The 17,034-nt window shown below is 32.0% G+C and overlaps 1 protein-coding gene across 3 annotated transcripts; it reads left to right on the plus strand.

The window, feature by feature from the left end:
* Positions 1-3,075: 3,075 nt before the first annotated feature.
* Positions 3,076-11,905, plus strand: Syt1 (synaptotagmin 1). Of its 3 annotated transcripts, none has more exons than XM_018520336.1 (10): positions 3,076-3,482; positions 8,023-8,149; positions 8,359-8,481; positions 8,917-9,062; positions 9,144-9,242; positions 9,332-9,526; positions 9,695-9,871; positions 10,062-10,313; positions 11,278-11,506; positions 11,801-11,905. In XM_018520336.1, the coding sequence occupies exons 2-9, from the start codon at positions 8,026-8,028 to the stop codon at positions 11,470-11,472; spliced, it is 1,311 nt and encodes a 436-aa protein (XP_018375838.1). In that variant the 5' UTR covers positions 3,076-3,482; positions 8,023-8,025; the 3' UTR covers positions 11,473-11,506; positions 11,801-11,905. The 3 variants fall into 3 exon arrangements, with proteins under 3 accessions (XP_018375838.1, XP_018375837.1, XP_018375840.1); XM_018520335.1 differs by having other exon boundaries at positions 11,278-11,509; positions 11,802-11,841; XM_018520338.1 differs by having other exon boundaries at positions 9,150-9,242; positions 11,278-11,509; positions 11,802-11,841.
* The last annotated feature ends 5,129 nt before the right edge of the window (positions 11,906-17,034 follow it).

The raw sequence follows: 17,034 nt of genomic DNA on the forward strand, positions 1-17,034 counted from the left end.
CTGTGTTCCAAAATTCACTGCCAATTGACGCTGAAAATCTACAGTTTACGTTACGTATACTATGCATTTTCAGCACTGGCAGTAAATTTTGGAACACAGCTACTGTTGCTAAGGTAAAAGGGTAATAACAGAGAGAAATCTGAGAGTAGGACATTATAGGCCTGTTCTTTTTGGTTGAACTTTTGCACCAGTTCATCTTTCTTCCTTTTCTCTCCAGGAGGAAAGAAAAAGCAGAAAGATGAACTGGTGCAAAAGTTCAGCCAAAAAGAACAGGCCTTATGCGTGTACCAAATCTCGTAGAGTAATGTCCACATTTTTGTGGTTCTCTTCCATATTATTACGTGGGTTAGATAATGACGAATAATCAAAACTGACTGTTCGTCCTTGTCTAACTCACGTAATAGTATATGGGAAAAAACCATAAAAACGTGATAGTAACATATGCTCTTATTTATCAACTATCGATAATACAGTACTTCTGTATTATCGTTAGTAAATATTTCATTGCGAAATCTACATTAAAGCAGAAGGTATATTGGTTCGGGAGATAATGACACTATATGGGCGGAATCCATATGTAGACGTTGCTCAAAATTTGTGATGGCTTGAGCTATAGTATTGAGAAATGTCATGAATTGAGAGCCGTATTAGCATCTTGAGACATTGCGTGAGATTGTCTTGAGATTAAGGACGATTACCACTTTATATTATAGCTTAGTTTGGCAGCCCCTTCGGTCCACAGAAACGGTACGGCCTATCTTCCGGTTTTTTTTACATAAACTATTATCACTTATAGATTACTAGAAACAAACGTCAGGAAATAACATATTAAAAAAATTCTTTTACAACTTTAATCACACGTCATCAATTTTAAAACCACGAGAGATCTGCCATATTTGCGTTTCCTTGATCGTGTTTACCAAATAAATAACGAATTAATGACGATTTCAAGTGGTAACAAATAAAGACTAAATTAATATCTTTCGAAAATCTACATACGTTTGAAAGACGTCTTTTGGAAAAGTCTTAAAGACGTCTAGTTCAAGACGTCTTTTGGATATCTTCGGATATGCATGTTCTCTGGGGTGTCTCCCGAACTATATTATACTTAATTTAAAAAAAATGCCTCTATATAAGATAGGGATATTTAATTAATATTGATTAGTAAGAATAAAAATTATTAACATATAAAAATGACAATAATATTAATTGTTTCTGCTTTGTTATTGTAATAATTATTGTAACGTCAATCTGCATTAAAATATCAATAAATTACATTTGAAAAGTTCCATCATTCAACTTTATAATTATTTTTATTGTGATCCAATTAAGTATAGAGGATTAATACTCTATATTTGTTGTATTAATAAAACTTTTAGTATAAGATCGTAGAATTGTAACGTATCATTAACTTTACATGAGCTACATGTGCAAATTTTTGATCTATCTATAGATATATATACGTATACACACTATACTCTTCAACTCGTTGCTATTTCAGGCAAAGAGGATTCCATAGATATTACGAAACTTTATATAGCACCTGTCTACTCAGTTGTATGTATGCATACTTGGTATGTGTTTGAGAGAGAGAGACTGGAATAATGTTACAAATCGATTTCCCTACAATCACAATGTTCCATCTTTCGGAAAGAATCGTTGCCTCTTCGTACGCGAGTTCTAGATTATATTTGCGTTTGCTTGCGGTCGATATCTCTGAACACCGTTATCAAAATTGCTATTTTGAGAATTCGAAACGTATGTAAAATGCATTTTTAACGACAAGATGGCGTTTTCTTTTGGATAAAAATTAATTATAAACGATATAGAAATCATATATAATACATTCTTTCGTTTAAAACGTATTAGATCGTGAGTACAAGATTTTATACATTAAATTCATATACAATATTTATAATAAATACAAATTTGTATATGTGTGTTTTGTATAATGAGATACTCTGCAGTTTAAATTAGGATTAACGTTGCATCCAGAATTTACTGCTTCATTAATTTCGTAAATGCAAAAGATGGGTTGTTTATAGATTCAGCATGTATAATAGTAAAAATGGACTATATTACGAATTTGCAAAGATTACACCAAGCTATTTTCGCAATTATTTCTGAAACTCTCTTCTTTTATTATTATTCTTAGCACCTGTGAAAACATTTGAAAGGTTTGCTTGGTTTTAATATCGTTTTATTTTTATAGAAAGATTTACGAAAAATATACCAAAAGATTTCAGTTCTGACAGATCGATTCGGGCATGCGCTCCATTGAAACGTGTCTCGCGTTTTATGGAATGTGACTACACTTCTTTCTGTTTTGGCAACAAACTCGATATATTCTCCACAAAACGAAAGAAGACCGCACTGTTGCACATAAAATACTTACCGTATATGTACACAATTTGATTCTATATTCAATGAGAGACAGAGTCATTAACGTAATCTTCAAGTATTTTAAACAAATCTGATAATAATCGTATAAAATATTTTTTATGATTACAAATAAATCCTAATTAATACAGCAAATTAAATTAGAATTAAAAATAACAGCTATATCGCGCGCGGAAAATGTTGGGGCAGTTGCGTACAACGCGTGTTCCAAGTGAAGAAACTGGAGAAGGAAAGATGCGTATTGGTCTCTATATGCTCCGACATTTGGATGCCCTTTGCCCTTTTCCGATACATCGTCGTATCGATGAGAAACTAATAATAATGAACCAATCTTTGTTTAAAATCATTGGTAGACTGACGTCACCAAGTGATAATTGTATCATCGTCATTGGCGGAACACAGGGGGTAATTAATATTAAAAGGGAAAAAAGAGGAAGTTTCACGTCCGCGCGCGGCGCGCGCTAATGACGTCGTTGTCGGTACTCGCCCCTCGTTATCATCGTCGTTGTCGTCGTCAACCTGGCTTAAAATCCCTGGTTCGGGGGTGCGGGTGAGGGGTAACGAGGGTACGACGCAGAGCGTCGGCTCCAAGCGGCGCGGCGGCGCGGCGGCGCGTCGGAACGCCGCCGGAAAACGTAACGTGTTTTATCGATTTACGTCGGCGGCCATATTCGCGTTCGCCACCACCGGTCAGGCGCACTCGGTTCTCCATCCTACTGTCGTCGTCGTCGTCGTCGTGATCGTCGTCGTCGTCGCCGTCGTCGTCGTCGACGAGAGACCGTCGTGGTGTACGACAGAATAGGATTTTCGCCCTTTCGGTCGTTCATCGCTATCGCCGCGCGGACGACGCAGCGCGATGCGCTTGTAATACGAGGACGAAAGATAAATCCAGCTCGCAAAATTGCATCCGTATCCGTTGCCCGATATACGCGGTACGCGCGAGTCCGCAAGTAGTTACAGGCCGAGTCGAGGCCGCCGCCGAGTAACGCCCAGCGGAGGAAGCAGCTCGAGGAGAGAAGAGAGTGAAAGAGGGAGAGAGAGAGAGAGAGAGGGTGTAGAGACCCGACGACAGCTTCCGTGTCGTGAGTACCATTCCGGACGAACGAAAATCTATCTTACCAGGATTAATCCCCCGTGGCGGATGTAAAATTAGAAATCGATTACCCTTCGCGCGAATATAATCGGAAACCACCCCCGGTCGGCTCGGGAAACGTGTCTTCAATCATTACCATCTTAAACTGCACAGCTTATTTTCCATTCGACGAGATTCTACACCAAGGATAATACAGATTTCAAGGAATAAATTCCAAGGGAGGATATATATTTTTCTTCCAGATGAAATAGTCGTTTTCTGCTTTTTTTAAGGAGTGTTATTCGCTGATCAATGAAGTTCTCTCTTTTTTCTTTACCGTCGTTTTTCTCGCCCTTCCGCGGATTATGATTTCTTTCCTATAAATCACGATTTCTCTTCTGTGCAACAATTGAAGAATTGAATATAATTATGACGATTCGGATAAATTATAGCAAATTATGAGTCTTCTTAAAGTCTATTGATCTAAAAGAAAAAGATATACAAAAAAATTGCCTTAAATATGTGATAATAGAAGATGAAAGAGATTTTATATATTTCGGTAATGAAATCCCAGATTCTTTATACTTAGATTTAAATTCTTATTTAAATTAATTATATTATTGATATTTGTAATGATAATGCGATAAAGTTTACAGAATATTTAAAATTTATAAATACATAATGAAATTTTCTGATCCTTAATAATTTTTTTCGTAAAAAATGTTCCCAGAAAGCGTTATCATTGAGCGTCACTTGAAACTCTGATTCAATTGTCGCGTTTTAGATTTTATATATGTATGTCACAGTCAAAGTGTTAATTCAGTAAATGTATACTGTTATTATAATCTGCTGTAATGAATATACAATTACTGTACGTAAACGTACACGTTGACCAGTAAATGTATACATTTACTAAAATTAACACATTGACTGTGACATACATATATAAAAAATAAATACATAGATATCATAATTCTCTTGAGACTTGTGCAAGAATCATTTGATTTTTAAAAACACAAAATGCCAATCAGAAACATGAACAAATAAAGCATTTATTAAAGGGTTGATTTACATACTTAGTGATTCGTGGAATTATTTGATAGATTGATAAGCGCAATTTAAAAAAAAAAGGATGTATGTTAGTTACTGTACTACGCTTATCATATTAAGGAAGAAACGCATTCTTTCTTTCTTGTTCTCTCACATCTTAATATTTATGCTCTCGCTTTACTGATTATGGGATGTTCATTTATAAGAGGAACGTGGGATATTCCAAGAACGATCGTGGTGAATTGTCTTTGAGAAGAACGTAGGCGATCTAAAGTCGAACGACCATTTTAAAGAGGGAGAGAAGATATCCTTCGCATCCTGTTCTTTTATTGTTTTAATCTAATTTTTAAAATTTAATTAAGTTAATTTGTTCTTTAAAAAAGCATATAAAGTCAATATCTGGTTTGTTTTTCTTCATATTAATAATTTTTTCTTTTACTGTACTTATTTTTTATTTTAAGTAGCTCATATATTTGTATTAATAATATATAATTACCTTCTTTAGACATTAATAAAATATATTGTGAACCTAGAAGAAATGGCGTACTTGCGACGCATTATTATTATTTCTTGATTATTTATAAAATTAATTATACAAATTTTATAGAAGTATATTGCAAAAATGCATGATTCTCTGTTATAAAAAATAAAAAGATATTATTATTTATAATTATAATTTGTTGTATAATTTATAACGTATCGAGTATTACGAAGATAGTCTAGATGTCTAAACGTTTTCAATTGTAGTATGAGTTGTACATTTCTCAATGAATAGTTAAGTCAAGAAACCTAAGCTGTCTATTTCTTTAAATGAATGTCTACCATAAATCGAAAGTGCTCAGGTGCCACTTTAGAATTTATTGACATTTTCATCATGACTGTAAATTGCATTTACATACTCGCGGTGTTTGCAAGATGACACTTTAATAAATATTTGTATTTTTCGCAACGTTTAAACATCTGCTGAGCCAAGTGTGACAAGTGTCATTTCAGTAACTTACGGAAAACAGCTGTTGACGTTGGCATGCAAAGAGATGCAAAAGGAGAAAGTCTACCGCATAAAAGTTTACTCTCAATTGACTCGGTTATTTCGGGAAGACATGTGCGTGATATAAATAAATCAATATATATAAACTTTCCAAACTGTTATTACATCACACAGAGTTGCTATATCCCCATCACAACGCAAATGAAACTTATATCTTTTTCCTTTTATTACTGATATTTCTAGTTTCATTATCAGGAGACACGGTTATAGTGTCTCGGCGTTAAACCAAGTGCAGCGACACTACCGTGTTCCTTTACGCGTTGATTTTACGTAAATATATTATTCTACATATAATTAGGAAATATAATATACAATATTATATATATTATAGCTTTATATATTATACTAATATAATATATATTTTAATAAATGATCATATTGGCGTTACTTTGGAAATAACTTTATATTAAGGATGTGAGTGATGATTGTGAACGATACTATACTCTGCCAGCTATTTATTTATCAGTACCAAGTTGTATTGATTTGCTCTTTAAATGTGCTTGATTACGTACACGCGCTCATATATGGAGTCGCTTGGATACATTCAGATATTCCAATTAATCTATAGTATAATCACATAAAACATATACAGACTTTTCTAACTGTACTTGATAGACTGGTTTGAATGTATAAATCGAATGCGACAGAATTTTGGATAATAATTTTTTCACTTTTTTAATCAAAGAGCGGATTATAATGAAGAAAGTTTATTTTTGCGAAGAGCTCCTTTATGCTAAAAGAAAAGAGAGAGAAAGAAATATTTTCCAGATGTAAAACAAAGGACACTTTATTGATAACGATAAATTTCCTGAGAAATAGTGAATTTGATATTTGCTTGAATGGATTTTAACTTTATGAAATAAGTAGTGGAAGTATTTTAAACTTTTCACAGTCTAGGTTTTTTAAGCGCAGCATGCGATAAATGAATCTTTCACGCTTGAAATAACTTTTAATACCGTTACGAGACATTTTTTCGTCTAGTAAAAACAATATTGCAAATTTTTCTACAATAATTTAAATTCTGTGTAGTAATTTATAAAATGTAAATTTTTCGAGATAATAAAGGAACGATTAAAGAGCATTGATTATTTAACGTAAATTTATTACGTCGAATTATCAATGCTCTTTAATCATTACTATAAAAATTTTAATATCCTTTAAAATAATTATACTCTAACGACATCTTCTTTAACTAATTTTTTAACTAATCAAAATAAAAACATTAAATTAATTGAGTATTAATCTTTCGTAGAATTTTCCGTAAAGAAAAATCAATAGGTAAATAGACAAATGATCCGTCATCAGGACATTTTAATCTTAAAATAATTTGCATAAATTAATTTGTCTCGTGATTTTGTGTATGAAAAATAGAGTAATTGAAAAGTTAATGTTTTACGAGACATTTCGTATTTTATTCCTTAGGTATCTATATAATTTGAGTATTTCTCACTTCAAAACACAACAAGTCTCGTTTCCTTTACTTTTTGACTTGTAGCTTATACGAAATCTCACAATTTTTTCTATCTTATAACTTTCCATCTCATCTCCCTTCATTTCTTTCGACCGTCGTTCAGTTATGGATTGGCGCGGACGAACTCCCACGCGCTGCTCGATAATACATCGCCATGCGCGCGGTAATGCACCGCTTTTATACCCGCACGTTTGTTCCCTTTCAGCTCTCGGCAACCTTTTTCGCAAAAACACTGTTTTCCGTCGATAAGACACAACGTCGATGAGAATCGAAATGCTTGAGCAACAGATCTGTCTGGTCGTTGTTATGGATTTGTCAGAATTTACACGTAATAATAATTCAGGAAAAGGTTCCGATAATGAAAATCAATTCAAAGATTCTTTCGATTCGATAAAAAAGATTGCAGAGGAAAAAATTTCTTAAAATAATTTTCTCTTTGAAAAAGTCGCGTCGCGTCAAGATGCAATTATAAAGGGCTACGATTACCCTTTATGAATGGCTACTGTTTACATCGCAATGCTATTTTTTACTTTGCACAGGATAAATGGTGTACGTCCGTGACGTGTATTGCGCACACACAAATATCATATTACTATATTTTCCTTAATGATACGTTCATCGTGCTTAGCTAAGCTTTTTTAGATACGCATGCGGCTTGAACTGCCGTGCGCGGAAACGCTCTCATATAGATTACGAAATCTCGAGCAGCGTCCGTTAACGTCCGTTGTTGGTTGTGCGCGTCATGCATCGTTGCTACGTTAAATCTTCATATTGTTGATTAATCAAACTAATTTAATCCGTCGCGGGAAAATAAGATTAAATTAGATTAGTTCGATTACTTCAATATTATTAAACCATAATCGATAGGTAGAATTGTTATTGTAGGAAGAATTACCATGTTTACCGTGTAAAACATCGTATAAGTAGAATAAACTACCTTGCCGAGTATGGTGTGTTTACAATAATACTTTTTTGATGCAGAAAATGCCACCGTTCACAAAAGACGCAAATGCCTCTAAACCGCGTAACGAAGAAACGCAACCGAACATTGACTCAACCGAAGCGGAGGTATCTCTCTTTGGTACAGATGGTTACGAAAAGAGTGTCAGTAAGTATTATTGTGATCTTTTACTCCGTTTTCTTTTTCAATAAGAATAATAATCAATAAATTTTAGCCTAAACTTTTTTTATATCACGAAATTAAACTTTAATTGTTAGTACGTATTATTGGTACTAGATTTTGAATGGCAGATACATGTAATCTGTAATAATGATTCTTTTTGATAAATGTTAGTTTAAGCTGGTTGTTGTTTCTAGCAACGGAAGAGATTGTAACTAAAAGCGCAGAGAAGACTATCGAAAAAGAAATTCAGAAATTGAAGAATAGTCTCGTAGAAGAAACAGGAATACCACCATGGGGTCTTGTTGCTATTTTAATAGGTAATAAAGATGCACTTTTCAAGAAGGTGACTTATAATCTCAATCAATTAATATTATTAATAACAATCAATCTTTATTATTATGTGTACGAAGGAAACCTCATTTTGTGAAATATATATCTAAAAAAAAAATATCAAATAATAATTAAAATAATTTATTTCTAATTTCATATGTTATAAAGAAGGAATGGATAAAGACAAGATATTTTATTTTGTAAATGCTTATTTGCATATGCTCATTCAAAATATTTATTTATTCTATATGTTATTTACATTTACATGTATATATATGTTGTACATATATGTATTTTTTCTGCTCGATAGAATATACGTCTTTCAAATAAATCTGTATAATTTACAATTATATACAATTACATACGTAAAATTTATATTGAAATTTGATTATAACGTATTTTTGTATTTTTCTTCTATATAGTTGTAGGCGTAATTGTTCTCGGAATCTGCTTTTGCTGTATACGAAGATGTTGTCGCAAACGACGCTCCAAAGATGGCAAGAAGGGGTTAAAGGGCGCAGTGGATCTAAAGTCTGTGCAACTTTTGGGGAGCACATACAAGGACAAGGTATGTATTCAGTGTGCCGTGACTTTATGTAGACATTAGAAACACACTCTACACTCGTGGAATCCACTTCGATATGCGAAGGTTCAGCCGGATATGGAAGAATTGACGGACAATGCTGAAGAACCGGACGAAGCTGAGAGTAAGCAAAGTGAAGTTAAGCTTGGAAAACTACAATATAAGGTACAAATTGTTTCTTCTTTTACTATAATTGCTAGAAAATCAAATAAGCAAATTATCTAAGATTCAAATGAACTGGTATTTGATTTCAGCTCGAATACGATTTTAATTCGAACAGTCTCGCCGTGACAGTAATACAAGCGGAAGAACTGCCAGCCTTGGACATGGGTGGCACGTCAGATCCGTATGTAAAAGTGTATTTATTACCGGATAAAAAGAAAAAATTCGAGACAAAAGTTCACAGGAAGACATTAAATCCAATCTTCAATGAAACTTTTACGTTTAAGGTTAGTTAAAAATTGTAATGTCTCTACCCAGTATTCGAAAAATCAAAATTTTGGATTCGACAATAACCACATAAATCTTATATTTCTGTCTTTAATTCTTTGAGAAAATGTGAAAATTGTCTTAATAATTTGTTTCAATTGTTGTGTTAATAAACACATTTTGTACAGGGTGTTCCTTATGCTGATGCAATGAATAAAACTTTGGTCTTTGCTATCTTCGACTTTGATAGATTTTCGAAACACGATCAGATCGGCGAAGTAAAGGTGCCGCTCTGCCAAATAGATCTAGCGCAAACGATTGAAGAATGGAGAGAATTACAAAGTGTTGAAGGTGAAGGTGGACAGGTAAGTTGATCGAAGAAATAAAACAATATACATATAATAATGCAATATATAAAAATAAGATACCTGCAATTATTTTTCTTTGCTAGAATGATAGAAATGTCTAAGTATAGCAATAATTAGTAGTTAAAATTTAGTATATTGCACATTAAAAATATATTTTTCATTAAATAGAAATTTTTGTTACTTGCAGGATAATAAACTGGGTGACATATGTTTCTCATTGAGATATGTACCAACGGCCGGAAAACTTACGGTAGTTATTTTGGAAGCTAAGAATCTGAAGAAGATGGACGTCGGTGGCCTCTCAGATCCTTACGTTAAGATCGCGTTGATGCAAAATGGAAAGAGATTGAAGAAGAAGAAAACGTCGATCAAGAAATGCACTCTTAATCCGTATTACAACGAATCATTCACTTTCGAGGTACCTTTCGAGCAGATACAGGTACGCAAAAAAATATATTTAATTAGAAACGTTTTAATCGTTAAATAATAATTGTTAAAAAATTGAGAAAATTGAGCGTAAAGATTTAATAATTGAGGAAAAGCCGCTTAGAATTATAAAGTACAATTTAAGAGGATCCTAAAGTTGTCTGTATATTACCGACTAAATCATAATTTTGGTATAACAATTACTTTTTTTCTCTTTTACAGATTTGAAAATTCTTTTCCAGCATTAAAATATACGCATTAATACGTGTCTATGAGGTAGAGTTTATGTCGCGAGCGATAAAAAATTTCGAAATTAAAATCTTAAGAAAAATTTTTTGTCGTTCTCGGCATAAACTCCACTTCACTGACATGTATTAATGCGTACTTTAATTCTGGAAAAGGATTTTAAAATCAGTAGGAGAGAAAAAAGTAGCTATTGTACAAAAATTATATGGTTATCGATAATACAGACTTTAGGGTCTTCTTAACAATTTATATGGAAAGTTTTATTTACTTATTATAATAAGAAAGTCGCTTTAAAATTATTTTACTTTTATAATAGTTGATAATTCAGGTACAGTAACAGTTAAAAACTGACGACTATTTAATTTTATAAACATGTAATCATTATTATTATTGTAAACATGCTTAAACTATAAAAGTGGATTGAGACCTTAGCAGAAAAGCAGAAAGCAGAAAAGCAGCAGCCAATCAAAATTTGCGCTAGTAAGCAGTACAGAAAACCAAAACCAGCGACTATCAGCGCGAGTTCTGATTTTTCTGCTTTCTGCTTTTCTGTCTAAGTCTGTACCCACCCTAAATTATGCCCTCTTATATTTACACTGATATGTATATTGTATGTATCCTAACTTTTTAATTAAAATATATATTAGAATAATAATAATAATAATACTAATATAATTGATGATATGTAATAATTTAATTATTATTTTGTAATATTTGATGTGATCTTTCAGAAAGTACAACTCGTCGTCACTGTAGTAGATTACGATCGCATTGGCACATCAGAACCGATTGGAAAGGTAGTCTTGGGATATAATGCGAGTGGAACGGAATTGAGACACTGGTCTGATATGTTGGCGTCTCCCAGGCGCCCGATCGCTCAGTGGCACACGCTGAAGGATCCTGAAGATGGAGATAAGAAGGATTAAGAACATTGATTTTCCAATTAAGATACATATATATATGGTCAGTATTTTAATGAAGTTTATTATATTATATATAAGAAACTTTTAGAATAATTTTATTTTTAATAAATTTCTTGAATAATCAAAAAGACGATTGCTTTTTAAAGATTTTAAGAAACAAATATATTTCGAAATTAAATTTAACAACAAGATAAACATTAAATTTATTAAAATTATTGAGATAGCTTGTATAATGAGCGCGAGCGGTTTCCTTCTTGCTTTGTCTTGTCTTGCCTATTCGACTTAAAAAAGTTTTATAATAAAGAATCTTTGAAAACATCTTCTCTTTACAGGATAATTGATCGAGAGAACAGGCAACAGACAAGAGTAAAAGAAATAGAGAGAGGTATAGAAAATCGAGGGAAAAAAAGAAAAAAATCTATAGGGAAAGATAAAACAAATCCATATTTAATAGATATTAATAATCTATGATAAATGATAAAATACCAACCATGAAGGATTTAACATTAAAATATGTTCCCACATGGAGAGTGTAGTGTCTTGTATATATACGTATATTTAATATACTTCTCTCTGTAGATGTAACGTTGAATGATTTTAAGTAACGCGTCTTTTTTGAGATATCGATTGAGCAAAGAAAATGTTGGAGATTTGCAAAAAATATCGTTGCTTCAAGGAAATGTCTACATCATTATCTCTTAGATAGGCTTCCATCTTGATTCGTTTGTTTGATCACAATTTTCCGTAATATACTTTCTAAATATATCGTTCGTATTACGAAGTATAAAACAATTGTATTATCCGTAAAAATAGCGGCATAATCTTCTTCCGAGGGAAGAGACATATAGTGACGACGATGCGAACGCTCACAGTTGTGTCTATATGCGGAGTTAATAATGGATGACAACGCATTTGGATTTGCAAAGGATCTCAAAATAAGGATTGTAATCTGCAAATTAAGAGGCTCAGTAAAAAGGAAAAAAAAGACAAAGCTACAAAATTATAAAATAGTAAATGTTATTTATATCAAATGCATAATTTTCATTCAAAAAATAAGCTAAAATTAAATTAAAATTAAATAAAATAGCTACTTCCGTACAGGCATCTCTTATAATAATTATATATGCTCGGTATATTTAATTTACATATTATTATCTTATATTTTTGCCCTTTGTATCGTTTTTCCTTTTGCTGAGACTTTTAATAAGATATTGAGATGAGTGCACCATCATTTATATTCTTCTTGCGATTCAGCGCTTTACTTTAAATTGCTTCGAAAATAATCGAGATTGGTCGTGCACTGAACTCTTCCGTGCACTCGAAAGGTCGAAGCGTAACTTGGTGAACGTGCATGAACGTTGCTTTTAGCGACGGTGAACGTTTTCGTATTGATCTTCGGGTGTAACGGCGATATACTACGATATATTTTCGTGCAACGCGCGAAGTAATGCTTGAATTTGTGATGTACCTTCGTACATACTACTATAGTTATTAGGCATCCGGATTATGCACCATTTGTACGGAAATCTCATGATGCGTTAAAATGAAACAAATAATATGACGCGAGGAGAATTAATTATATATCAGACACTGATTCGGAGCACTTAGATTCAATTACTCGCGTAAATGACTTCCTACTATTAAATAAAATGACACGAATTTGTAATTTGACGATATTTTCCACGTAGTGTAACGTACAATAATATATACATCAACAAAGAGTTTATGAGTTTATTACATAAAGTTATATATATAATTTATATTCCATTGTTATAGTCTCTTTATTATTATCACATTATATTAAATTGCGTTATATAAAAAAAAAAGTTGTACTGTCTTATTGTTTTATTTTGCGTCTGTTATGATTATATTTCGTTATTAAAATATTTTAAAAAATGTACGTGTGACTTTGATGGACATAGATGTTGAATGCAGACAGATATAAGATAATTTGTTGGGGAAGTTTTTATAGCAGACATATTGATTGTAATATTCTGCTAGTCATATTCGGCTTATGTAGACAAAAGCGATACGCTTTGATCAATGAACCATATAAACTCGAACAAAATCATGCAGTCCGATTTCCAAAGAAGAAATCGCATATCACGCCCGACGCGATATGCAATCGCGTGTTAGCTTTTTACGTGTAACTATGCAATTTTCTACTCACTATCACCCATTATACGCATACACATATATACTTAATATACATGGTATCGTGAATTATATCTGCTGTGAATTATACTGTTTCTAGTCATAAATCGTAAACGGGCCTATTTATTCTGACTTGCGTTAATTAAATGATCCATTAGTTAAAAGTGTCGCCGAATTAAAGTAGTAAACAAAATTCATGCTGATATATCATTGGATGCTTCCAAGGAGATATCTGTGTGGAGAGACGCGATTGATATGAAATACAGAAACGGAGAGAAAGAAATATACAGACATAGCAAGTAATATGTTTGATATAGGACAAAATATTAATTTTTTATATTTTAGTTTTTCGTACGCAATCCTTTATTGCATGACGAAAGCTGTTTAACTTTAAAAAATATTAAATAAATTAATAGCAAACATTTTATATGCAAATTTTTGCGATTAGTCAAAATAGTTGATTTTGAGAATAGAAAATCGTGCATGGTCCAAGATTTTTCTAACTCGAGCTACATATGATTTTGTAAATATATGTTAATCACAAATCTTTTCATAAATTATAAGTTTGTTGATTGATCATCGCTTCTTTTAATTATATGTTAATTGCTGGTGCAATTTAAGTTTTGATAAACTAAGAGAGAAGTTATATATATGCGTTATCGAGTTATAGTGATGATATAAAAAAAAGCATCCAGTAGCGTCCATTTCATAACATACTTAGGATGATCAGAAATCCTAGACATTAAGGACATATTCTTTTTTTCAATTTGTATAAAACTTTATATTATTTTCATTTATACATATATGTTACATTTATTCCCTTATAGTTTTAAAAATATATTTACAAATATATAAATTTTATTGTAAATTATTTATTAAGAAAAACAACATTATTGAGCAAATATTGATTTTATCGAAAAATGTATATGACAGCGCATAAGAGGATATGCTCATTCTAGGTATAAGGCTATGGACGCTCTTTACAATATATACACACACTCACACACACATACATACACACATATATACACATCGTGGCTCTTAATAATATATAATAATAATTAACGATAAATAATAATAATAATCACAATAATATTAAAATGATAACCGAGGACAGCGAGAATGGATTATTTGGCGAACATTTATTGATTTTAGCTTTGTATCGTAGCGTTTACTCGGTGTATATATAAGATTATAATTACGCGTTATACATCTATTATCGTTACAACATAAAGATTAAAGTAATTTATAGTAAAATGAAATTCTCTTTTGCGGAGAATGGATGGAGGAATACGCTGCTAAAGATATTCTCGGTCTTTTTTTTATGTCTCCCGATGATTCTAATGCTAATCTGTTGTATCAACCAGTATATCTTTCCTATTAATGAGAACTGTGTTACGTAAATTCGAGCATGTCAACAACGTTATCCACTTTCAAAAAATGACAGAAGTGTAACATTGAGATTTGAAGATATATTGAAGATATTTTAAGAAATTTTTTTTATTCAATCAGATATTTTGTTTGAAGATATTTTAAGATATTTTTTTCTATTCATACAATCAATGTTGAATTTTTAAATGTTACATACATTTTCAATTTTAATGAATTATTTTGAAAACTTTTCTCTCTTTTTAATTTTTAATGATGAAAATTTAATTAAGTTAACAAATACAGATTGTATATATTTTGCAATCTGTATTTATTAACTTAATTAAATTTTCTGTTGCATATATTTATGATAATTGTATAAATTATTTATTGCATATATATTTATGACAATTATACAATCCATGTATGTCTTGTTCTTATTGTTAGGCTGATGTCAATTTGGAGTGGAAGATCGAGAAAAAAAGAATTGAAATTTCACGTACGGAATGAGACACTCGCTGATATCGTCACTCGAACAAATAAAATTCCATGCAAATCGTGAAGTGGAAGATAATCGTCAGAAGTCTTCTCCGGAACAAGTCGGTCGGAGAACTGCAATCCAGCTAGAAATGAATGTCATTTAGATTGAATCGATGTCAAATCGAATTTGAAATTATCGAATATAATATCGAAGTTAATTCGACATTAATTCGATGAGTCATTTCTCACTAGAAATCATCAGAAACGACAACGCATAGTATTTATCACGCGCGCAAATTTAGGAAACCGTAAATCTTATCATCAAGCGGTTATGTTAGAGTGTTAAAGTAACAGTATGTAATGGCGTCTTTTATTCTCTTCTAACGTGCCGCAGGCCTTAGAAGAAATTTTCAATTCTCAGAGTTTTCATCTTACGATCACAAATCGCGACTCGTCGTCGATTTTCGTACGGCTCAACTACAAAGTTGCGATCCATGCGATTGTAAATCCCTCATTCGTACGATACGCCAATATCGTATTACCGGATTTGGTTCTATCGTTTATTCAGGACCAATTATTGTAAACGATAATCGTATCGGTATAGCAGGTGCGAAAGGCACGTTATTACGCAGCAGCATTGTATTTAGAATACTTTAATGAGAATTTATGGATTATATATTGTTGAAAAACTACGTGAGAATGACGTCGATCAAGAAATAATTGCGATATTGATTTATCTTATTCATTGTATCAAAAGTAACTTATTATTATAAAATAGAGACTATTAAAATAGAGACATGTGATAAAGAAATGAAAAGCATTGTTTAAATGATTTCTAAATTATATATTAAATTTTGTTTTAAATAAATTAAGCGTCTAATTTGTTTTAATTTATATTTTTCAAGGGAAAAAAACAGTGCTTATGCTTATTTATTTATTTTGAACGTGAAACGACATAAGAAGCTGTACACTTTTTATTGTATATCGAAATTTTCGAAGCGGGTTAACATTAGTTCGTTGCAATTTTACGTGTATCGGAAGCATCGAGTGTTTATTATTATTATCGGGCAAGTATGTAACAGTTTAATGCCCTTCCGTCACTTTCAAAGTAATTGCATCGCTTACGAAACGATTTCCGTCATTGACGGCGCCAACGGAACAGCGACTCAGTCGACGCCATTGCTCGCGAGTTAAAAATTTAGCTAAAAATAGATCTATTTTCTTTTCGACTGTACTTTTTTATATTTAAAGAAAAATAGATATGTCGCTAAGAGAAAGACGGGGAAAGAGAAAAAATGAGTATAAAAGGTGCAGTCGAAAGGAATGGATTTGATATAAAGAGAACCACGTACGTCCTATATGAACAATGTCACTCATTGTATTGACATCGTCATTGATAACGATTATTACCATTTACGAGTAACTTATTTAACTAGAGGTAAAAAGTGTAATGTGACGAAGTAATACGAGGTAAACAACGTGCACTGTGTAGTGTGATAGTTATAGATCGTACGTGCTGATTTCAGGATCATGTTGGGCGAAACACACGATTTATCGGTAAAT

Source organism: Trachymyrmex cornetzi, unplaced genomic scaffold (genome assembly GCF_001594075.2).
Source record: "Trachymyrmex cornetzi isolate Tcor2-1 unplaced genomic scaffold, Tcor1.1 scaffold90, whole genome shotgun sequence".
In the NCBI taxonomy this organism is placed as follows: Eukaryota; Metazoa; Arthropoda; class Insecta; order Hymenoptera; family Formicidae; genus Trachymyrmex; species Trachymyrmex cornetzi.

Excerpts from the sequence above, each read along its gene's own strand:
- Syt1 (XM_018520336.1), top strand. The coding sequence starts at position 8,026 with ATGCCACCGTTCACAAAAGACGCAAATGCCTCTAAACCGCGTAACGAA. Across the intron at positions 8,150-8,358 it reads TGGTTACGAAAAGAGTGTCA|CAACGGAAGAGATTGTAACT; the intron begins GTAAGTATTATT and ends TGTTGTTTCTAG. Across the intron at positions 9,243-9,331 it reads TTGGAAAACTACAATATAAG|CTCGAATACGATTTTAATTC; the intron begins GTACAAATTGTT and ends ATTTGATTTCAG.